The 24,576-nt window shown below is 41.7% G+C and overlaps 1 protein-coding gene across 2 annotated transcripts; it reads right to left on the reverse strand.

Moving 5' to 3' along the window:
• Positions 1-2,194: 2,194 nt before the first annotated feature.
• On the reverse strand, positions 2,195-23,680 carry WNT5A (Wnt family member 5A). 2 transcript variants are annotated; one of them, XM_081320014.1, is made up of 5 exons: positions 23,627-23,680; positions 15,521-15,648; positions 14,178-14,443; positions 9,809-10,101; positions 2,195-5,407 (listed from the first exon to the last, which is right to left on the reverse strand). In XM_081320014.1, the coding sequence occupies exons 2-5, from the start codon at positions 15,640-15,642 to the stop codon at positions 4,949-4,951; spliced, it is 1,140 nt and encodes a 379-aa protein (XP_081176140.1). In that variant the 5' UTR covers positions 15,643-15,648; positions 23,627-23,680; the 3' UTR covers positions 2,195-4,948. The 2 variants fall into 2 exon arrangements, with proteins under 2 accessions (XP_081176140.1, XP_081176139.1); XM_081320013.1 differs by lacking the exon at positions 23,627-23,680 and adding an exon at positions 20,234-20,970 and having other exon boundaries at positions 2,196-5,407.
• Positions 23,681-24,576: the final 896 nt, after the last annotated feature.

The following is a 24,576-nucleotide window of genomic DNA, read 5'->3' on the forward strand; positions in this document are numbered from 1 at the left end:
AGCATATTCCACTCCCACAGAAATGCTGACCTATACAAGTGGAGGTCAGAGGTTTTGCAATGAATAATACTGGTCAATATACAAGTGAATGAAAATGAAACCATGTGTGAGTAATTAAGACCACAGAAATTGCATTTACCCAGAAGTGCTATTTTAAAGCATGTTCCATGTTGATCTTCTACTTTTGTGGCATATTACATTCTTGGCACCCAAGAAGAGATTCAGTACATTAAGCTGGCCTCTCAAATGAAAGAGAGTGTGCAAATAAGCAATCTATTACTTTTGCTGATGTTGCAAAGTTTTCTTTGATCAGATGCGATTAACCCAAATTTCTCCTGGTATATTTTATTACACACATTGTTCAGTAAAATCCACTTTGTTTCCTGACTGCATTTTGTCCAGAAGAGGGGGAAAAACTTGTCAGAAATGCTGCTTTCCAAAATACAAAAATTGGCTCAATACTTAAAGAACCTATTTATAAGTCAACCTATTTATAAGTCAACAACTCACCTGTGGATCCATGTGTGATTTCTGTATTAAATGTACTTCTTCATACAGAGTATGGAGTTTATTTGGGGAAAACAACAAGCAGAAGATCTTCCTAGACCATCACCAGGACATGAAGAGCCACTTTGATTTATGATATTTGATCAACTGAGTTGCTTCTTTTTCCCCTCACAAAAGGCATCATTCCCAAATGCTCTGTGAGGATGTAGCAGCCAAATCAATTATCACTTCTGGTTGCCATTCTGCTCTTATTAGCTGGAGATTTCCCTTTTTCCTCCCTGTGGGAGGATTTGTGGGACTATCTGTTCAAGCCACCTGGGTGGGGAGGCTACAGGGGAACAGCATGATTTGAGTGACCAATAAATGGCAAGCAAAGTCCAACTAGGCCAGAGAAGGCCATCTTTAATTTTAAGGAAATCTGGATCACCAGACTGTGCCACCAGATTTAACACACCTCTTGGAATTGTCAGCAATCCATTTCTGTCCCTCAATATGGAAACCCTAAGAACTGGCATCCGAACTGACTTCTTTCCTTTCTTCTTCTAACTTCTTTCTCTTCTTCTAGCCCTGGGCATGCAGTTTGGGGCAGATGAGTAGCCACTGCCCTTTTTAAAGTCAGGCTGCTTCTGAGCCACATGGATTTGGTTCCTCTGTCTGGATCTGCAGGAAAAAGCCAAGCCTGGCTGGCATCAGGCTTTTACAGCACAGAGGAGCTGCTTGGCATGGTTGGTGAGAACAGCACGTAATTGTACAATGTGAACACATTTACTGGATTTTGTACCGGGTAAGAACTTTTTCAGGCTCCTTCCAACTACAGTTTTGGGAGGAAGAAAAGATTCTCAATTATATGCTTGAGCACTAGGACGATTATATACTTGTTTTATCTCGTAAGACACAGTGCTAGCTTTTTAAGGAGGCCCTTCCATGAGGAGATTAAATTACTTAAGATGACAGCAAGATTTTAATTGCATCAAGGCTACCAAATCAACTTTTTTTTACCCTACCCCCATGGACTCCTCTGCTTAAAAAAATTAGCAATACTCCTAGTTAATTAAAAAAGTGTAATGGAACCCTAATGGATACCTTGATTTTAAAGCAAAATGCATTATGACCTTTCCCTTTTTTATATTTTATAATATGCTGTTATAGGGTTATGGCCTTCCTATTAACAAAATGGCTAGCAACAGCACCTATCACAAATCAAAAACACCCATTTATTTGAAATATAAATATTTTCCATATGAGTAAGGGATATTAGTGACAAAACATGTTACATTGCAAATACTGCACCTTTCATGCTTCCGAGTAAAGTTACAATGAAAATATTAAAGAATATATATGTGTGTGTGTGTCTGTGTGTGTGTCTGTGTCTGTGTGTGTGTGTAGGTCTTGGCATGAAAATCTACGAATACACACACACACACACACACACACACACACACACATATATATATATATATATATATATATAAATGAGTGAAGCAAAGAACTTAGAGATATCTACTTAACAGCGAACGGATCTTTTGGACAATATTAAAAATGAGAATTCAGAATTCTCAATATTCTCTAGAACTAAAATGCAGCTTCAAGATTCCATAAAGGATATCTATACTTATTGTTAAACTGATAAAGAATCTACCTGAGAACAACACTCTCTTTTACAATAAAACTCTCAGTCCAACTCACCTCACAGGGTTGTTGTAAGACAAATAGGAGGAGGAAGGAGAATTAAAAGATCTGCTGCCTTGATTTATTTATAAAAATAACACAGGCAGAATAAAAATAATAAAAGTGCTTTTTAAATAATACCTCTCCTAAAAGAATTAAAATCATCTCCCAATATATAACCAACATTTTATTTTATAGTCTATCTTCCAATATGGCATAAGCCTTTAAAAAACCCAATGTAATATACAAATCACACAAGACAAAAATATGTACATTAAATGTACAGAACAAAGAAGGGGACATAGTAGATTTACATATTATCTGAAGAACAAAGTGAAGTATTTTACATTAAATAGCTTTTTTAATAGCTAGGATCATTTGACCTCTCTGCTCATAGGCAGAAGTCATGATAAAGGATATGTGATTCAACATAATTTTAAAACACGGTGGTTTTTGTATAATAAAAACCAAAAGTGACATATTCAAGAACTAGTGCTTTATTTATTTATGAAAATTATTGTTGCCATTGGTTTGCAAATACTAGGAACCATGGAAGTAAATATTTCCTTGCACAATAAATTAAGAGCAATCATCATTGTAAAAGCTGGTAATCATGATGGCATTAATGAGAAAGTTCACAGTCTGTGACAAATGAAACTTCTGGTACGTTAATGAAAGGTGGAAGTCTGGCATTAATTTCAATCTGTTTATATTTATTGGGCTGGGTGAATTTGGGTGAGGTCTTGGAAGCTGAAGAATGCATTAAATTTGTGTCAAGGGAAAAAAAGATTCTCTTCTTACATGAAAACTGGCATGTTATCCCTGTACAAGGGGCCATGCTAATTTTCTCTATATTGTTCCAATTCAAGTAAATGTCTTGCCAAAACATGCTTCAACAGCACATGTACTAAAATTGAAACAATACACAGATTTACTATGGCTACTGTGCCTGTATAATATGCTAATTCATCACAGAATTTATTTATTTATAAAAAAAGGAAAAGGTATCATTTGTTTCCATTACTAGCAACAATGAATTTGCAATAAATCTATTTCAGCTCATCCCAGCTAAGTGTTCTATGCTGTTAAGGGCAGTATAGTGCTGGACATTAGGTGGAGAACCAGGTTGAGCAAGGCTGTTCTAAACCATACATTAAACTTTCTGGAATTCTGAGCTCAAGTGCACAACCAACAATTCAGATCATGCCAAATCTTTCACTAAACCAAGTTGAAAAATCCAATACTTTCTGAAAGGAAAAAGAGAAAGTTAAATTGTGACTGACTTGCCCTTCAACAATTTTCAAGCCCCAGAAAAAGGGAGGCCAGCGTCCAACCCAAATAAAGCCCCTTAAGTGAATTGACAGTGTTTTTAAAATTGGGGGAGGATAATAATATGCTTAGTCTAAACAAAGAAACCGTCTGGTAATTTGAACAGACTTTATGTTCTTTTTTTCTTAAAGAAATCGTTGGTTTGTAGTTTGTACTGACAACATATATGTATGAGAAAAGGTTTGAGATACTAGACACCAACAGACCAAAGTTTTCCCGTATATAAGTAACTGCTCTAATATAGTCTGAGCAGTTTGTGCATAGCCACAATATATTTTTAAAGCATTGTGCATTAAAACAAACAAAAGTAGCACAGGATGATGAAAAGGATATTGTTTGCCACACAGCCCACTTTCAAATTTTCAAGCTGTTATACAGGACAGCCAAGAGTTCTCAATTCCACAATGCTATGAGCCAACTTCCATTTCTGAAAAGAAACATACTACCCATAGCACTTTAAAAATAAAGAATCCTATTTTTGTAGTGCACAATACAGATTCAGTTTCCAGCATTATTTAGCACACAAACTTCAGGAAATCAGTTAACTTATTAATATTCTCTTAAACTAAGGCTGTCTAAGCATACATGAGATGTGCTTATTTTACTGCAACTTGCAGTATTCCAAATATTGCTTTGATCTACAAGTAGTTAAAAGTCAGGTTTTATTGATTTTGTTTGCAATTTTTAAGAAATGGTATTTGCCAATTCAAGTACTGTATCTTCTGAGAAACGTATTATGTGAATGATGGCGAAAGAACTGCATTTTTCCTTCCTAGCATCTTTACATGCCCAGTCCTCACTCAATACATGTTCACATGTAGGCCAAGAATAAATGAAAAAGCTCAAATTAACTTAATGGATTTTAAAAGTTACCTAGCAGCACAACAGTAGTTTAGGGACCTTATGCGTTTACCCATCCTTGCAGGTTGCCATGCAACTAGGTTTGAAGAATGCTGTGCTAAAGTTTTACAGATAAAGTAATCATTACCATTAGAACATTTTTATTTTTATTATTTTTTGATCACTAAAGTTATGAACAAAAGCCACATCCAGATTTTTTGTATTACCAAGTCCAGCCCTGCTCTGATCCAAAGCATGTGACACAAATACCTCATCTACTGCATTTATACCATGTTTCTTGTGACTGTTTTGGTATAGAGTGGATATCCTTTTAAACTATCCTATTTTTGTTGCTATTGTTAAATCTTAATCCCAAATATGCAAATAAATATTCTGTCAATTCCCTCCCTCCATTATTGCAAAAAATATAAAACTATGCACAATCAGAGCTGGATGTAACAAGGTTTCCCCATCATTTCTCTTTGCAAAAGATTTAACATATAAACAAGGAAAGCAACCCATTGGGCACTATAAATAAGAACTGAGATCATTTAGGACAATTCCTCTGCTGGTGGACTGGAAAGATTCTCCCACACAATCCCACTTATTTGCAGACAAATTGGTCCACAATCTCTGTGCATTTCTTGCATTTCACATAGCAGCACCAATGGAACTTGCAATGGCAGCGTTCTGTCTGCACGGTCTTGAACTGGTCATAGCCCCGGCCACAGCACATAAGTTCACAGCCATCCATGCCTTCTGAAGTCTTATTGCAGAGTCGGCCCTGGGTGCCCAGAGACCCAGTGCTCTCATTCCGCACGCAGTAATCAGGACTAGGGTCAATGTATACCAGGTCATAAATAGTTGGTGCATTGAAGCGGCTGTTCACCTGAACCAGTTTGCCACGGAGATTGAGTTTCATAGCGGCAGCACTGTCATATTTTTCCTTCAGCGCATCTCCCACCTTGCGAAAGTCAGCCAATTGCAACCAACAGGTCTTTAGGCTGCATGATCCAGAAACACCGTGACATTTGCAGGCTACGTCCGCCAAGCTATACACTGTCTGTAGGAGTCAGAAGAAGAAAAGTTAGACCTATTGCCGCAAAATATAAACTGGTGTAAAATAAACAAAGCAACCACTTCTGTATGCACTACTCTTTGGGGAAACAGCTGCGAATGATAGCGTCTCCTCCCTTGGCACAGTCTATTCTATCCTCCAGCATCCCTACCTCTTTGAAATCTCCTGTTAGCCTGCTGCTAAGTAACAATTTTTATTTTACTTATTCATTCAATTTCTGTAGCAGCCCATCTGAACCAAATGACTCTGGGCAGCTTACAATTCTAAAACTATAAAACAGTTAAAACAATATAAAACAATAAAAGTAAAAACATCCAGAAAACATTCATTTGGAGAGGTGATTAATTTTTTACCTTTTTTTTCTTCTTTACAAAAACTCCCCCATTCTTAACTGCTGCTGGTTGTCACATCATACCCAATGTAATAAAAGAGTTTTTGACAGGTTTGTCTGACAATATATTTTATCTACTTTTTTATCTATCAGCCCATTTATTATTTTTGTATTAAAAAACAGAGGGAAAAGATATAGAAAATATAAATGTCGAAGTTACTATGACCTGCACTTCCATATTCAGTAGAAAACCTTTGCAGCATTATCAGTTACAAAATGTAGTTTTAGAAAATTGCTTTAGCAGCAAAGTTGACAGTAAAATATTAAAAATCAGGCTATAAATTGCTAAAATGTAGAAAAGAAACTGTCCTATCTTCCCAATGTTCTATGACAGGGGTGTCAAACTCAATTTCATTGAGGGCCGCATCAGCATTGCAGTTGCCCTCCGGGGGCCGGGTGGGTATGGCCTGGGTGGGCGTGGCCTACTGGGTGGGTGTGGCTAGAGTGCGTATGGCCTACTGGGTGGGCATGGCCAGCTCTACATCGTTCGCATCAAGGGTGCCTATGGGGGCCTGGGCAGGAGTGGGACAGATCTGAGGGTCTCTGGCAGGAGGAGGGTCTCTGGGCCAGGGCCAAGGCAGTGGGGGCCGTTCCCTCACTGTTTCCAGGATGGCTTCGCGGGCCACATGAAACCACTTCGCGGGCCAGATCTGGCCCCCGGGCCTTGTGTTTGACATGTCTGTTCTATGACATGATACTACCTCACAAATTTCACTAAAAATGAATTCATGAAAAGGCAATTGTACTCAGCAATTGTATGCAGTTTGTGTTGTTCAGTCGCTAAATCGTGTCCAATACTTTGCACGCCCTTGGACCATACCATGGCAGCCCCGCCCATCCTCCACTGTCTTCCAGAGTCTGCCCAAACTCATGCCCATTGCATCAATGACACTATCTAACCATCTCATTCTCTGCCATCCCCTTCTCCTTTTGCCTTCAACCTTTCTCAACTCTAGGATTTTTTCCAAGAAGTCCTTCTTCTCACTTGGTGTCAAAGAATGTATGTAGTAGTTCATTGCATTATTTGAATGATTCTCCCCACATCTCTGGAGGTTTTTCTTCTTCACTTTTTTCAATTAGCATTGAAAATATGGGAAATAAAAAATGTTGCATGCAAACTGAAACTTGTTTTAACGTGTAAATGGTCCCAGAAAGCAACAACACTGGAATAAATAATCATGGTCATCTGTTTGTCATTTCCAACTTGTCTGCAAATGGTTCACCATATGCTGATGGTCAGGCTCAAAGAATATACTCCATCCTGTGTTACAAAATTATACCAAGCTAGCAGGATCAAATGTATGGGAAAGTTCTAGCAAAGTTGAATGGACCTACTTACACCTGTTGGTATTAATGAGCTTAAGTTACCATGGAGAACTTGTTGTGTTACTTCAAGCATATTATGTAAGATTAAAGATTGTTTTATCTTTCCTTGGCATACTGGAAGGGATACGGGGGGAAAAAGGATGCCAGGCATTATTAGAGGCCCTAAAAAAAGGAATGGGACAAATTTCTGATCAATCTTGAGATATGCAACCTGATCACACTTCTCCAATTAATACACTTCTGTGGCTGCTGAAATGCTACAAATGTCTTAGCATTACACAAATTATGCCAGTCTAATATGCTCATACCTGGTCCAAACATACCAATTCCAGTACAATAATATACCATTTTTATGCAAGAGTATGATGTTACTGTTGGTGAAGAGGTTCTCCCTCTCTCAGTTCCCCTACATAACTACATGAAGCAGCTTTCTGAATATTCAGATTTTTAAGTATATTAACCTAGCATAAATGGCCTTCTCTCTTTCAGCAATGGCTGTCGAGCTGTTAAATCCTTAGAATTCCATCTTATTAGATATTATTTTATTGGAACTACAGATGGTTGCTTAGCAATCTAATATTGGGTGATTCCAAAAAAGCTGAGAAGAATAAGTCCTAGTTTTGATGAGACTACCCGAAAATTCAAGGGCTGTTAGCCAGAAGAAAATGGCAAACTATTTCCATCCATATAGTCAACAGGAGTTGAGGTTGATTTGAGGGCATCTTTGCCTTTATTTTATTATTATTGGAAGCCATTTCAAGAACCAGTACAATAGGCAACAACATGAAGAGCAAAAGAATGTGTCTGAGCATGTTTCAGATGTGCAGATTTATTCTTCTTCTCTTTTCCACCTCCTGATTTACAACAATCAAACAATGCAGCAAAAACAGAAAATAAGCAGGATCAGAGGCCACTATCCATGGCTGATAAATGGGTGGTCATCCTCAAGTGAGCACAAGCACAAGCTCATGCCTTGCATACTAACTGGATGTCATCTTTCTTCACCACTACCCCCTGGTTCACCAAGATAACGAGATATCAGTCCCTCCCTTCTCTATTCAATTCAAAGTTGTTTGGTGCTGCTCAGCAAGCTGCAGATTTGGTAAATACAATGATGCTAACTCTTCCAATAACAAAAAGAAAGATCAGTAGAAAGAAGGTAATCAACTTTGGCAGGTACATTTCAAGAAGGGAAACTGGAAATAATTGAACCTGTGAAAATCCAGATTTCCAGCAAAAATAAAACTTCCAAGTGGTATATACAAGTTGGTTTTACCTATTACCTTTAGACTGGGGAAAAAAATCCATGATACTTCAGCAGTCAGTTGACTGGCTTATTGATAGTAGAATTGCATCAGATTTTTCTTTTCACTTCCCATTTTCATACTGGAAAGATGTGCTGCTCCTAGAGCACATTTTCCATTCCATTTCAGCATCTCCCTCCCACACTACTCTTCATGCATAGCCAAGTGACTCCATCCAAAAGAGAAAACCCCAGAACACCTCTGGGTGGGGGACAAGCCGACACCGCAATATCCTCTTTGTAAAGTCTTGGCAAGAAGACCTTGATAATTTACCCTGTATAAATAGACATGAGTCAATGTTGACACAGCCCCAAAAATCCTGGGGTCTGACACATTAGGTAGATGCTGAATGCCATTTCCACCCAGCATTAAAAAGGGGGGAGGTTCAAACCCTGCCAAATGGCAAGGGAGGAAGGCAACTCAAAAGGGTGGTAGCAGGGAACCACTCAAAGCCGTCATAGGCAACTGTGAAAAGTCATTTTTCTTCTTTCTAGCAGCAAGTTGGCCTTTCCAAGGCTTTCAGATGCCTTCTTGTCACATTTAAATGTTATTAATTTTCAATTATCCTTCATCTTAATTTACCTTGAAACACAAGTGTAAAGTCTCTAGCCGACTTCTCCTGGCACCCTCAGTTGTAGGAAAAATAATGATTTTGGCTCCTTCCACTTCAGGGCAATAAAATGAAGTTTACACTCATTCGTTTGAAAGATTTTGAAGATTAAAAAAAGCCATAAAACCAATTTCCACCACAAAAAAGCCTGTTTTTTAATAATACAGAGAGGGTGGCACTTTTTTTTTTACAGCCTTATAAGGAAGACTGAAAATAGCCCCACACAAGAACATTTCGCTCTAGTAAATATGTTTCTTCTTTCATCCCTTCCAAAGAAAACTGGATGGGTAGGAAATATAAGCTAATAAAACTCTATTCTGCAGAAAATTTACTGTGACTTGCACAATTTTACTAGAAGAATCTGGGAGGGAGAAAAGTATAATTTCAGCTCCATGTACAGGAAGGAAATCAAGCATTAGTTGTTGCAGTGGCACTGCAGTGGACTGTAAACTCTTGGGGTTTTTTATTATTTAAAATGGGACATTTGTCTTTTATCTAAATTGAGGTATTGTATCCTGTCTAGTCTACTTCTACTAGTAGTGGTATCAATAAAGATTGTAATAATCATTTCTGCACTTCTTCATCAGGTCTGTTCAAGAAAACAAATTCAAAAACAAGACAGCTTATTGCAAACAAATGAACAATGTCAGAATAGGAATTGATGGAAAAAAAATCAACCTTTCTGCAAATTACGCAGCAACAAAAATCTCTGTAAGAGCAAACAGATGAAAAGAATCCCCTTTTGAGCTACTTACTCTTCTGCCTGCCTCGTTGTTATGTATGTTCATCAAAATTCTAGCGCTCTCATAAGATCCTTTCTGATAGATCCGCTCTCGCTCACGGGCGTCCACAAACTCCTTGGCAAAACGATAGCCATAATCAATGTTATCTCCACAGCCCCCCCACAGCCAGTCCCGAGGTAGATCTTTTGGCCTGGCAGCCCTGCTGCAACCACAGGAAGACAGCTCTCCCTCTCGACAGGCACGGCTCATGGCATTCACTACGCCAGCAGCACTGACGGCGTATGTAAAAGCAGTTTCCCGGCTGCCTACAAAAGAAGAAAGGAGGAAGAGAAGCTGCTCAGCACTGGAGGCCAGGGGGCATACATTTATTTGTCAAAGAAGAAGATATATTACTTTTACAATGGAAGAACTTTCCCCAATGGATTAATGTACTTTTGAAAAAATAGGGTATATCATGTGAACATAAGTATAATATTTGACCAAACTTGTTGGTATTGGATGAAGTTCCTATTTAAAAAAAAACAACTATGAGGAAATCATCTTGACTGGTCCCAAAATTCACCCTTGAGGTATCTGATAAACTAACAAAAAATGTATACTGGAAAAGAAGGTTCTGATATAATGATGAGGCTCACAAACTTATCAAGAATGGTTGAGGTGTTCTCTAGAAATGTACTCTATACCAAGTGACCTGCACAAAAAATGTAAGAGGTTAAGAGATGCTTTTAAGGTAAGTAAGAGATTCAGGTTACCCAAACAGGCCAGTTACTGAATAGTCTGAAAGTAAATTTATTGGTTAATAGGTTACTCAAATCCACAGAACTTTAATAAAATTGGCAAGTCCAATCCTGATTTCTTCCAATTTTAGCCATATTGAGCAATTGTCTATAGCTTTTTAAAGTTGTAACTAAGGAGACTGTCACAAAAGATAAAACATGGCCTTACGCAATAATTTGAATGTCAATCCTTTACAATGTGGTGTCCTAAGTCCTAAAATCCTCTCATTCCAGGTTTTTCCAAATAAAAGACAAATTAATTAGTTTAAAAGTATATAGCTATATTTTTAAAAGCCAAAGAATTGTATTTAAAACTAAGGTTTTAAAATTATATTATCCCAAAGAGGTTTGCTGTCAGCTTTCTGGCAGTCAGATTAATTTTTGATAGTATGTTAAAATCTGATTTATTTTAATACACCTACATGAATAAGGGAGAAGCCGTATGATTTTTACACTAGTATGGTTCAGATTAAGTTCATAAACACTTTACTTCCTTTTGCATACATATAACGATTATATATATTTTAGTATCATTTAGGTTTTATGTTTTTCCCCCAAAGTATATTTTAAGAGAATTTTTTTTACTGTGGCATGGAGAAAAAATGCAGAGATGGTATACTTTAAGAAAAATAACAGATGGAATAAATTTATTTGTGGCATGTTTAAGACAAATATCATTAACTTTGACAATATTAGAAGTCTCTCTGGCAGCAACAGAGTGTTGGTTTGTTTAGAAGTTCTCTATCCTGTGCTAAGCATAAACATGATACCTTTACATCACAAAAAGATGACATGTTAATCTTTATCCATTTCAAACAAGAAAAATCCTTTCCTCCATATATGTAATTTTGAAAGAAAGTCTTCAGGACAAGTAAGAGCATTTGCTTACATGGCTCAAAAGTTAGTTTAAATTGTAATCTTACTCAGAGTTTAGCTTTTTAAATACCACCGATTTAGTGGTTTTCATGATTTAAGTGAATACCAAGTACTGGACTTTTTTTAAATCATATACTTTTATTGAAATATATGGTAGGGTACTAAGCTAAATTGATTTCGAAAAGCATTCTCCGCTCCCAACCCGAAGACCACTATTCAACTTTTGGAGATCAAGTCATAGACATAATTTTGAGAAAATGTTTGGTTTGTTATCATTTACTGTTTCATCTAGCCAAGGCGAAGGTACCCAAATATTTCCAAAGTATTGGAAATAGCCAATATTTCCAGGATTGTTCAGAAAACAAATACTTGTGCCAACAGTAATGTATGTTGATATATCACTACATCAGCTCTTAAAGAGACAACACCAATATACTTCATCAGTCTGATTTGTTCATTTCAGCAATAAAAACATCAATCAAATCATTACACTTTTATTCTTCACTTGAATTTAGACTAAGAATTGATTTAACCTTGCAATATTTTAATACTTTACACAAATCTTCTAAGTATTCTTTCAAGTCAAGTCAGCTAAGAATTTCTCACAAAAATTCTGAGAAACATCAAGAAAAAGAGCCAATAGGCTCGATCCTTTGTAACAAGTACACTTGTCACTGGATTTATAGCAAGGTAAAACAAGTATTTAAGTAAGAAACAGGTGTCTGGGTAAAGAGAAACAACAACCTATCTTTATATTTCACTTATAGGCTGCTTCCGAGAAATTTGACACACTACTTGTTCTTACTAACATTTCCACGATCTAAAAAGTTGGATGCACACAACGTCCTGACTTGTGATTAACCGAAACAGGCTATTGCCATTTTAAATCACATGAAATAAAAGCAGATATATTATGAGCAGGAATCTAGAGTCCTGAAACTAAAATGAGAACTAGTTCCAGGCCTGATGGTTGCAAACTTTGTATAAACTCAGACATTAAAAAACCAATCTTCAAGTCCTGGACACATACATCTATGCTAATATATGAAATAATTTCAGGCCTTTAGCACTCTATATCTATGGAACATATCCCATAGTATTCAAGGTAAAATACTAACAACAAACAATTTTATTCTAAGCCTCCCTCAACAGCAATTATAATGCAAGACTTGCAGGAGAATATTTTAAGTCTTCAAAAGGCTAGTGTTTCCACTTACTTCATTAAAAAAGGCATGGAAAATCTTTGAGATTTTGTAAAGGTTATTTTACCTAAAATTAACTTGCAGAATAAATGTGACTTAACAGCATCCCTTCACGCAAAGCAGAAGCCTACTCAATCCTTAAATGAAGTTATTTTTAATCTAATTTTAAAGTCATTCCAATCCTTTCCTATCCTCTTTCGAAAAGAGGAATGTAAAATTAGATTTAGATCTAACTGTGAGTTAAATTGAGGGAAGGGTTAGACCGGAGGTACAGGCTTAGATATTCTAATGTCATTATTGCAAGTGGATGAGGGGAGAAAACAGCAATCCATCAGTCAACCAATAACAACTTATAATGATGCTGTACTGAACCCATCAAATCCAATGGGGATATCAGAGATAAGACCTCTGAAAAGCATAAAATGGAATTCTGCTGGTGTAAGCTCTTCAGCAAAAAAATAAAATAAAATTGTCAACTGACAAAAGATAATACTCCTACTAAAGAGATCTTTTATGAACAATAGCAATTACTTAAGAATATGTATCATCTATGTATCTACGGGTGCATATACCCACATAGGCACACTTTCTGACTTATTCAAAGTATTCTGTCTGCAAACACCAACATAATTCACAGCATAGCTTAAATTTCTTTAATGAAAATTAGCTTGTTTTCAGAAAGCTATAATCCTGAACTTGCTTTTCTTGAGTTCCTTTAAACGTATGATTTCAATATTGGTATATATGTATATGGGACGCGGTGGCTCAGTGGGTTAGGATGCTGAGCTTGTCGATCAGAAGGGCGGCAGTTTGGCGGGTCGAATCCCGAGTGCCGCGTAACAGAGTGAGCACCTGTTACTCGTCCCAGCTTCTGCCAACCTAGCAGTTCGAAAGTACGTAAAAATGCAAGTAGAAAAATAGGGACCACTACGGTGGGAAGGTAACAGCGTTCCGTGTGTCTTTGGCGTCTAGTCATGCCAGCCACATGACCACGGAGACGTCCTCGGACAAGCGCTGGCTCTTCGGCTTTGAAACGGAGATGAGCACCGGCCCCTAGAGTCGGAAACGACTAGCACACATGTGCGGGGGAACCTTTACCTTTACCTTTATATATGTAAATAAGCTTGGGCTGAAAAATTATGTATTAAAATAAAAGTCCAGAATAGACTTGATATAATGGTATCAAAAATTAAAGTGATTAATCTAAAGACAAAATTCAACCATTACATGATTTTGATATGAAAATAATCCCAGGCCAGTCAAATACCACTATTTGCTTCCAATCTCCTGTCCTAAAAACAGGTTTATTTTTGGGATGGGATGAGAACTACAGTATTATTCTTCTCTTTGCTATATAACTATCAGTTTCACAATGGCTGCTTGCTCACCAAAAATAAGTTTTTTTTGCTAAAGGCATTTTAACGTTTCCATTCTTCATGGTCTTCAGTGGCACATAAAGAACCAGGCGAAGTTTTCTAGCACATAACATACAGAAATACTTCACGTAGATTCTAAAGCACTTCCTACCTATCTGCATGACTCTGCCAAAAACAGAGTTATTATCCACAGTACTACAATTCCATCTTCTATGGCGGAACTGATACTGGCATTCTTTGATCCCTGTCTTTGCACCCTCTCCAATGTACTGCATGTGGTCCTGGTATAAATGGCAGAGTTTCTTTTGTCCTTGAGACAGTCCTGCCAATTGGCTACAGAGAGGTTGGGCTCCAATTATATACACCTCTGGCATCTGGACAGGGTTCATAGGATTCATGTGGTTCATGCCTAGAGACCTGTAAAAGGAGAAGAGTTATATTAATAAGAGACAGTTCAAATACAGAAACTGAATGCACATGCAGACATGGATCCCAGTCCTACAGCAGATTTACTTGGAAGTAAGATTCAGTAATGCTCTAGGCATAGTGGCCAAAGTAGAAAGACAGACTTTTTTAAATATTTGAAATACTACACTAAACCACGTGCATAAATTCAGAAGACAAAAATTAAATTATGCATCTATCTAAATCCATTTGCCCCCTTAGCTTCAAATTATTGCACTCACCCTACATTTTTGAGAACCTATTTTAAAAAAACAACACTGAAGGCATTTAAGTCCTAATCTACCATACATTTTTTTTTAAAAAAATATAATACAAGCTATTAGAGAATTACTACCTAAAACATATTGAACATCAATAAAATTAACAAGTTAAATAACAAAAAAAATATAGTTCATATGGAAACTAGTAAACTATGTGAACGTATATCTGAACTAGACAATTCCTACAGACTTCATGAAATAAATGCCTTAATTTAACATCTACAACCAACAACTTCAGTTACAAAGAATATACTTTGCCAAATATTTTTCTAACTCAACTGTGTGTTTTAATTATAAATGTCTGTTAGTCAGACAGCACAACTATTTCCAAAAATTAAATTCCATTATGATCAATAGGGCTTACTCCTATGTGTGTATACAGAATCTATTCTATAACCGTATTATATTATTTCAGACAAAAATTAACAGAAAGCTACTAAACTCATTATTTTGAGATACCTCCCATGATTCACTTTTGTGTATATGTGCTTATGTTGCAAACTGAATACTCATTTCAACTTCACATTTTATTTAGTTTCTACTATACAATTGGTTCCATAGAGAATTTAAATTATTACATATATGTGGCAGAGTTCACTATAGGAACGGAACAAAAAAAATGTTAAGTGTTTCATAAATCAAGTATTTACATTTTCCAGGAACTATCTGGGCCTTCCTTCTTCATATTATCTGGAAACTGAAGACAGACACACCTATATATTGTGTGTTGGGGGATTAGAAATGATAAAAATAGAATTTAAAAGCTTACCACCAAGAGCTGGCTTCTATCATGATTTGGAGAAGTGAAGAGAAGATGGTCAGACCCAACAAAAAGTATTTGGTAGTCATTGCCCCTGTCCACAAAGCTCCACTTTGCATTATTGCTCCCATGCACTTCTGTAGGGGAGGGAAGAGGAAAGAGACTGATTGGACTGTTATTGCGCGGCTCAGACCATTTCAAAAATGAACAAAGTCCAGCCTGGGGGGGGATTCTCTGCAAGGCAGCAGCAGCCCTTCTCCCCAATGAGTTCTTACAGTGCAATGGCCAAGCCACTGCCTGCTGCTCCAAGTGCATTCATCCACCCAACTGCCCCACTGTTGGATCTGAGTGTTTGACTAACTCTCAAAGCAGCCCAGATACTGAAGGAAAGCTGAGCGGTACCCAGCCCTCGGTCCTCCCTCTCTTCCTTCTCCTCCTCCTCCTTTCCTTTTTCTCCTCCCAGACTCCAGTAGACAAGACCTTGACTTTGGGGCACAACCCAGCCCTTTTGCAGCAAGTTGGGTGCTGCTGGGTTCCATGGCTGACCACCCTGTCAGGAGAAGCAGGTGGGCTGAGGCAGGGAAGAGATAAGTCAACACACACACACACACACACACACACACACAGGTACAGCACACCAACACTACACAGGGTTTGCAAGAACCAACCCAAAGGGTAAGGGAGGGCAAGCAAAGGCTTAGTATTCTGAGGACCGATCCAGACTTCTCCTTCCCTAGTGAATTCTGGAGTGGTAGGGCAGGAGGAGTTGGGCTCAGGGGTGACAAGCCTTCTCAATGGAAGGAGACGAGCATTCCCCATTCTGCATTACTGGCGGGAACCGAAGGCAATTAAACATCCGACAGCGTAACCCAAAGCAATTAGCGTCTCTCTTTGCCCACTTAAAAGAAATTTCACGAACGTTTCTATCCACTCCATCGAGATTGTCGCGATTCATTCGCGGTCAGAAGTGACTCCCTTTCGCTTCCAGGGGTAGCCTGGCGTACCTTAAACCATTCACTCCGTAGCAATTACAGCGAGGCCGGGTTTGAGAATCGGGCAACTTCAGAGCCGCTCCCCCGATAAAGCAGAAGGCTCTCGGAACCACCGCAGACCGCCACGGCCCTGTTTCGCCCGCGGAAGGCGGGTGTGCTCTTCACGCACAACCCCGGGCTTCCTCGCACGCAAACGCCGCGCATCAGAATGAGGAGGGCTCCGAACAGGCAGCCTTCGAGTTGCACGCTCGCTCGCTGCCTAGGCATGACTGCGTTGGGAAGGCGAGTATCCTAGGAGGGGCTCCAAAGGATTTTAGGCACGCCAGACGGGTTGGAGACTGGAAAAGACAGCCCTTCAACGGGCATTTCCATTTGCAAGGTGTTGTGTTGTTGTTGTTTTAAGAGCAGCACAATCCAGTGCTGTTTCTCTGCACTCCCTTGCAAACAGATATTTCAACCTGGTCGGTAGGGTTGCAGTGTTAACAGTCCCGACCAGGAGACAATTCTACTCGCCACTCAAGTCTTTAACCGCGTCTACTCGGAAGCCCGTGCTGCGTTATTTCCAATGGGATTACTCTTCCCCCCCCCCCCACACACACACAATTACTCCTCCGGTCTTAACTACCACCCAAGAGATGAGGGGGGGAGGGGATAATACAGCTGAAGGTGTAGTGTGTTCCGGGTAGGAAGAAGGCGGGATCGCACTTGGCGCGTTTCCGACTGCAAATCGCCCTCCAGGTGCGACTTGCAAAAGTCTTGGGGAAGTTTGGTTTATTCCTCTGGGAATCCGCCCCCTCGTATTGCTCGGCGGACTCTCCTCGGCCTCGTGCTGGGTAAAAAGGAAAATGGCTTTCCAGATGAGCGGGCCAGAACGGCTTCTTCAAGCTTCAAGAAGCGGGGAAATGGAGTTGGCCCGCGAGTCACATTTTAACATGCTTGAACTCTCGCCGACGGGAGTCTTGGCACCGGGAATAGTCCCGAAGGACGTAATCTGGCCTATTCCGAGCCCCTTCCATCTCGTCCTCGCGCCGCTTTTGTTTTGGTTCAATCCCACGGAAAAGAAGGCGCGGTCGCGCCCCGCTAAGAGGTCCCCTCAAATGTAGAGTGACAGAACGCTGGAAGAATTGGGGGGAACAGGCCGGTGAGGCTGCGCGTCTAAAGAGGGGCGCCCGATTTATTTCTCTATCAGACTGAAGCGCCACACAGGAATGCAGAGAGTTCATGCCCCATCAAGTCGTCCACGCTTCAGCAAAAGAGGGGAGGTTAAAGGGGCCGAGGAGACCGTGAAAGCCAACTGCGGCCGCCCCCTCGTCAAAGGCGAACAGCGTGCGGAAAAACCGGCAGATGGAAAGAAAAGACGGCCCCCTCGAGGCGTTTCAGTCGCTTCCCCTACCTCCGGCCTAAGCTTCCCGTGTGGCCTTGGGCCCGTTCCCTCCGTTTCGTGTGATGTTTAGCTGTGGTGCATCCATGCAGGAGCTCGCGGCTCAGGACTTCAGGCCGCAGTTTCGGCTTTCGGCTCGAGAGCAGTGGGCTTGCAAGGTGCAATCTGACAACGCTAATCCAAGAATTAACCACTCGCGAGAAAGTTGAATCTGAGGGTCACAGCGGTCTGGGTCTAGGGTGGGACATTTGCTGAGGCTTACTACTAAAACTCTGTGTGTGTGTGTGCGTGTGTGTGTGTGTGTGAGAGAGAGAGAGTGAAACAAGGGCCTTTTGGGAAAGGGGGTACAATGGAGAAAATCCCAGCCCACGGATGGTCCATTGGAACTGCCGTTTCTGAAGCAAGCACTCGATTGTACTATTTTGCTGACGCGGGAGGAAACCTTATTAAGGACATCCTAAGCCTGCACTGAATACTCGGAATATGCTTCGTGCAAAAAAACTCTGCTAGCAAAATCCAAAGTTTTACTGCATTTTATATACAAAAACCCTTTTCTGCTCAAAAATAAGCAGAAGGGACTCCACAGGTTGAAGAGACAGGAGGAGAGCTTTAAATATCTTATTACACAGAAGACAAGTTGCCTGACTTGGAAGTTCTGTCCTGTTGCTCTAAGGAGGCTTTCTCCTCCTACCCCGATAGAGGGCAATCGCAACCGCGAAACGCAGGTCCAGACGAAAGCCGGCTGAGCTGGAGTTGTCGCCTTCCTCTCGGCTTTTGGTGACATTCATTGCTTTTGAGTTTATTCAGTGCATCCTAGCGCAGAGCAGAAAGGACCTCAGAGCGAGACGCCTCCCCCATCCCATTCCGGACGGGGCGCCCAAGAAAAACGCACCGCGCTCAAGCAGATCCCTCCACTCATTCGGGATGGAACCATTTTCTGTATCTGCAAGAGGGTCCGTAGCAAATACAGCTTCTCTGCAGCCGATTGTCTTTGGGACACTGGCAAAAAAAGAAACCCTTTTATATATCCCCCCCCCCTCTGCAACGGAGCGCGCCAGCCTCCGGGCTTCCCCGCTTTCGACCTTGTCTTGGTTTTAAAAAAAAAACAAAAACAACGCAAGGGGACTGGAAAGTCTGTTAGTGCATCTGGTTTTATGGCCTCTGTTTTAATGCTCAGTCCTACTGGGGGTAAGTAGGTATACAGACTGCGAGCCGTTTCGGACCTGGTGGATTGCAAAATGCAGCGAGAATTGCTGCAAGGGGCCGGCTCGGATTTTAGAGCCGATACCTGTCAACCCCCAAATGTCCCGGACGTTTGGTGGGAATGATTATAGTAGCTTCAGGTTTTCAACAAAGGGAGCAAGTCAGGCGCTGCATACCAGGCGGTGGAATAAAGCGACTGTTTCGGCTCACCCCATGATTAACCCAAATGCAAGAAAATCGCCGGACTTTCTGTCGGTTTGTGCCAATTTGCCTACCCCACCCATCGAGAGAAAAGCCGAACTTTCCTGGCTGAAGCTGAACTTTCAATGACCCCAAGACTGTAACTAATTTAGCATGCAATTGACAATTAAAAACAAACACACACTACTTTTTGAACATGGAACATTTGGAGCATCAAAGGGCCTGGGGGAGCGGGTGGAGACAAATCCCTTCCAACCTCCCTCCGCAAGTAAAAGCGGGACCCCTTTACAGATGCAAAGTAACAACATACAGAACCCGAGAACAAAAACTGAGCGATCGAGATGGAGGAGGAGAAAGTCATCCAGGGATTTTTTTTTTCCTACTGGCCACCAGCCAAACCCCCTTAAAGGTACAGGCCCTTTCCAAGGCTGCCATTACCCCGTTTCTTCAATCCCAACGAGTTAAAAGTGGCAAAAGCTGCCCTTTTAAAATCTACTGTATAGGCGAGAAAAGGCATGTGGATTTAGGGAGGAATTAAAACTACTTTCCAAGGAAATCGACCACTCATTCCAAAGCAAATAAGAGGGACGACTAAAAAAGAAATCCTTTGAAACAACAGGTTTCTGAGAAAACTAAAAAGTTTCGATTGCGGCGCGCGCGTGTCCTAACGCATAAACGGGGTTTAATGTTATGAGGGCAATGTTTATCCTTTCCCAGCAGCTCCACCATAAACCTAACATTCGGGATGGCGGGGGGGGGGAATCAATAGGTCTGGCTAAGCTCATCTTTCCCAAGAAGAAGAAAAAGTTTTGTTTATGTCTCAGGTTTTTCTGACTCAAAACCGGGAGGAAACGCCAACCATCGTCCCCCTCCTCCTCCTCCTCCCCGTGTCTCGAGCAAGCGGATTTCAAGCACACCCCCCTCTCATTTCAAAGCGCTACTTACCTCCATTGTGAGAGGGAGGGAGGAAGAGACGACGACCGAGGGGACCAGAAGAGAATCAGTCTAGCTTATAGCAGCCCAGTAATCCAATCGAGGAAGCCCAAAACCCAACTTCTCGTAATCTCCTCCGCAGCAAAGAGTGGTGACAAAATGACAGGGTTGTTCTGGCGCGCGGGGGGGGGGAGGGGAACGCTCCAGCGCTGGAGCGAAGAAGCCTCCTTCGCAAGGTCCATCCGCGGGACAATCGCAACGTCTTAGACTCGGATCAGCCCAGCCAGGTAGCGCTGCCACGGCGCCGCCGCCGCCGCCGCCTCCCTTGCGAGGCTCAACGCCTCCCGAGCACGCCTGCAGACTTCCTTCCCCGCCGCCGCCGCCGCCGGCGTTCGCCGTCTACCTACCCGCTGCCACGGGTGCCCGGCACCGGCAAGCTTTGCCCCAGCGGAGTCCCTCCATTGCGAGAGCGCGAGTGAGAGACGGGCAAGGGAAAGGCGAACTCCTCCGGCATCAAAGAGTAGGAGAGGGGTGGCAGCGGCGGCGGCAGCAGCTGCTCCAATCCATGTCCCGCAGAGGCGCAAAAGTGCCGCTCTCCCTCGCCTTTCCCTCGGTCCCGACTACATATTCTGTGCCGGCGGCACAAGGTAGCTCTTTCTCTTTCTCCTCACTCGTTTGCTGCGCAGCCGAGGCGGGCGCGCTTCTGCTCCCTCGGCTTGGTGCGAAGTGCAAGAAAAGTTGCAAAGGGCGACGGCGTCTGCAGGGAAAGAACCGAGGGGGGAGGGGGGCGAGGGAAAGCTCGCCGAGACGCGCGTGCGCCGTGTGTCAACCTATTGCAACCCAGAGCGAGCTTTTAAGCTGCACCTCAGGCGGCAGCCTCTGGACTCAGCGCCGAGCTGCTGGCTGGGTGGGATATCGCGGCAGCGCCAATGCCAGCCAGCCAGCGGAGAGGGCGGCATTCTTGGAATTTATACCCGCGTGAAAGGACGACGTTAATCTGGAATTGCTCATCGCCCGACATCTGTTCATTGTTTTCCACGCCGTAGAGTGTGTGTGTGTGTGTGTGTATGTGGGGAGGGCGGGAGTGGAGTCGTGTTTGTACTGAGTTAGACTAAGCCTGGGAAGACTCGAATTCGAATCTGTCGCTCGGCCTTGATGTTCACTGAGTGCTCTCGGCCAAGTCTGTCTTACACTTCCTCTGTTGTTGGGAGAGGAAGCTGTCTTGACCTTCTTAAACTAAAGAGAAATGAAGCTCACCCACCCACCCCGGCCAGTCTTCAGATGCCGCACTTTTACTCTCAGTTGTCCTCTCTTGAATAGAGATTTCCACAGTTCGGTTACTTCCAGCATAAACTCATTTTAGAACCGGAAATCACTGTATTCCATGTTAATTCCTCCGTTGTTTTTTTTTAATTTAATTTTTGGAAGACATCGTTTGATTTAGAACCGTTTTTACCACGTAAATTAGTAGTAGCAGTAACTTCTATGCAAGTTTTTTCAAAGGGAGCATTCTTTTTTAAAAAAAATTCTAGCTTGCAACGTGGCTATCGGGTTTTGATTTTGGTGAAAGGCAGAAAGATGGCTTTCTCTAAAACGGAGGTTTGCACGAGATATCAATCTTAGGTCAGGGTAGACCAGCTGTGCAGACTAGTCTATTCCTGTGCATGTTTACTCAGGCTGGCAATGGCTCAATAGGCTTTATTCCCAAATAAAGGAGTGTGCGTGTGATTTCAACCCTACAGGCAAAATTTGACTTAGTGTATGGGCTCAGCTCCATGATTTCATTAATGCCAAAACTCAGCGCTGCAATGCACGGAATTAATAAAACAACCCTCTGCGCATGACCAGAATGGCTTTATCTCAATATATAACTATAGTTGTGATCAACACAGAGGCGTGACGTTTGCAGTCAAAGTTTAGAGCTTAATCCTGTTCTGCGCACAGTCAAATGGACAGGGCTGGTCGGGAGCTTCACGTGGCTATCTCCGACCTAATATTACTGTAGTTGGGATACTGTACTGACGAACGGCTCCGAACAGCCAACCTGCAAGCATTTAAATGTGTGCAAATGAACACCCTCTCGTGAGCGGGCAAGAGAAGCGACAAGCTACAACGGATCAAAGACTCTTTTTCCTACAAAGGGGAATATCTTTGGACAAGTCGCAAAAAAAACCCGCAAAGCAGGATTGCAAGCTTTTCAATAACCTATTCTCCGTATTTAGTCCCCTTATATTGGTTGGTATTAGTCAGTGAGGTTCCATTAGGTAGTCCGCCCCATCAATAGCCCATCAATGTCTCCAAGTTTAAAAACGGCTGCTGAATAATATGATTGCTTTATAATTACTGTCAGACATAAAAGGTTATTTAAGGCACCTTACCAGATGACGCCTGCCCCATTCTGCCAGAAATGATACTACTCTATGGCATAGAGAGAAGAGAAACTTTGTGGATAGTTTATGAAGTCTCTCTTGAAACCTGTCAATTTTTCCCGATTTTAGAACGATGGTAAATATATCTAACTCCCTAATCAGTCTTTAACACCATGCAGAGCGCTCGGTCCTAAACGTGTATAGGCTGAAGTCCGAGCCTCCGAGATATAAGAAAGTCCAAACCCCCGTAATTTATTTTGTGCGCGAGTTCTTAACATGATGTCTCCTGAGTGTATTGGGACTCCCGGAATCAGTTGGGGAAAATGGGAATTATACTACAGTCCCAAGACTATAGTAATACGTAGCTGGAAAAATACTAGATTGGAAATACATCATAATCCAAAGAGCGTTCGGAGAACGGCCAATAGCAAGGTAGGAAACTTATAGTATTGCAGACATTGTTGCCCAACGACGAGATACGTTGGTAATGATGGTTTAGCAACGTCGGCTTGTTTCCCCCATCCATCCTACAGGCTAATATTAATAATATAGTACTTTCTCACTGACGGGGGGAAATTGGACGTATCACAAGCTTTGGGGATCAGCTGGGCTTTTTATAATAAAATTATAAATTATTTAATTAAATAATTAAAATAATGTCTTTTATCCGCTCATTCTGAAAGACCTTTAAAGGAGGGAGAGAAAGGAAGCAGGAAAGAAATATTAGAACTGCATTAATTTAGCAAACGAGGATATGGGGGAAATCGCTTATTCAAAGCATTACTTAAGATACCTATTCATATTGCTTGCACAGAAAAAACTTTCGTACAGCGCGAATCCATCAAGGTTAGCTTAGCGGGCTGTGCTCCTAAACGCACACGCGAAGAAGTCAAGTTACAAGTCCCAGCCTTGAACTCTCTGGGCCTGCGGAGCCAAAGTGCCGGAGAGCTATTCCTCACCTCCGCCTCCCCCTTTCTCTCTTGCCTGAGCTGGAGATCCCTTTTCCGTCCTGCAATATTATTTCAACCCAACTTACTTCAACTTCAACGTGCAGTCCCCTCCCCCATCTCTTATTCGATCTTCCTTCTCCTTCGAGTCCAACGAAAAGGAGTGAGTGAGCTTGCGAAGATCGCTCTTGGCAGAGGCGGTCGATGCAGGACCCGGGCAGTTGTGGGGGGGGGGAGGGGGCGAGGAGGAGATTTTTTTCCTCCCCTTCGGGCAGAGATGCCTGCCGGCTGGCAGGGACTGCTCGCCTGCTCAGACTCGGCGTGCTTCCGTTGTCAATTACGCAGATTGTTGAGGGGGGGGGGATCTGGAGGCAGGATCCTTTTGTCCTCTTCGACCTTCATAAGGCTCTCCCAGAGTCATTGCCCGCTCTTTCCCCCCACATGGTGCCAGCAGCTCAGAGGGAGAAGGACCAACAGGCCTTGAGCACAATCTGCTTTTGGGTCTTGGGGAATCCAAGCCATCTGGATCCTGCTCCTCAACCTTGCCAAAACGGGAATTAGGGAGAATTGTCTCCTTCCCCAGCCAGATACTCTTCAAATGGTTGAATCCCAACTCCCATCCTCCCCAAACTATGGCCCATGCTGTTAAGAGTGGGGATTATTGTCCCCTAATACTTCTAAATCCAGTGGTCCTTTGCATGAAATAATGTGACTGCTCCCAAATAAGTGTGAATTTAGTTTGAGTTTGCCAACTAAACAGTGATGGGTTCACCAATGGATAATTCTAACACTATCTACTAAAAAGCAATTTCTACTGATTTCCTTTAGGGCCTTTTCCCACTGCAGTGTTAGTGCTGTTCACGCATGGGAGGGGAGGAGAAATGTGCTGCCTTTATTTCTACTTCCTGACCTGCCTTGGACTTTTTGGTCTGACTTGCTGACAAATTGTAGGGCTCAGAATTTGAATGTGCACTACATAATAAGAAAAAAAAAATATTTTTGATGAGTTCCTCGTCTCCCTCTTCTGCATATCACTAAT

This window comes from Vipera berus (genome assembly GCF_964194415.1).
Source record: "Vipera berus genome assembly, chromosome: 2".
In the NCBI taxonomy this organism is placed as follows: domain Eukaryota; kingdom Metazoa; phylum Chordata; class Lepidosauria; order Squamata; family Viperidae; genus Vipera; species Vipera berus.

Excerpts from the sequence above, each read along its gene's own strand:
- WNT5A (XM_081320013.1), bottom strand. Across the intron at positions 14,444-15,520 it reads ATAGAAGCCAGCTCTTGGTG|GTCTCTAGGCATGAACCACA; the intron begins GTAAGCTTTTAA and ends CTCCTTTTACAG. Across the intron at positions 10,102-14,177 it reads TGGCAGAGTCATGCAGATAG|GCAGCCGGGAAACTGCTTTT; the intron begins GTAGGAAGTGCT and ends CTTCTTTTGTAG.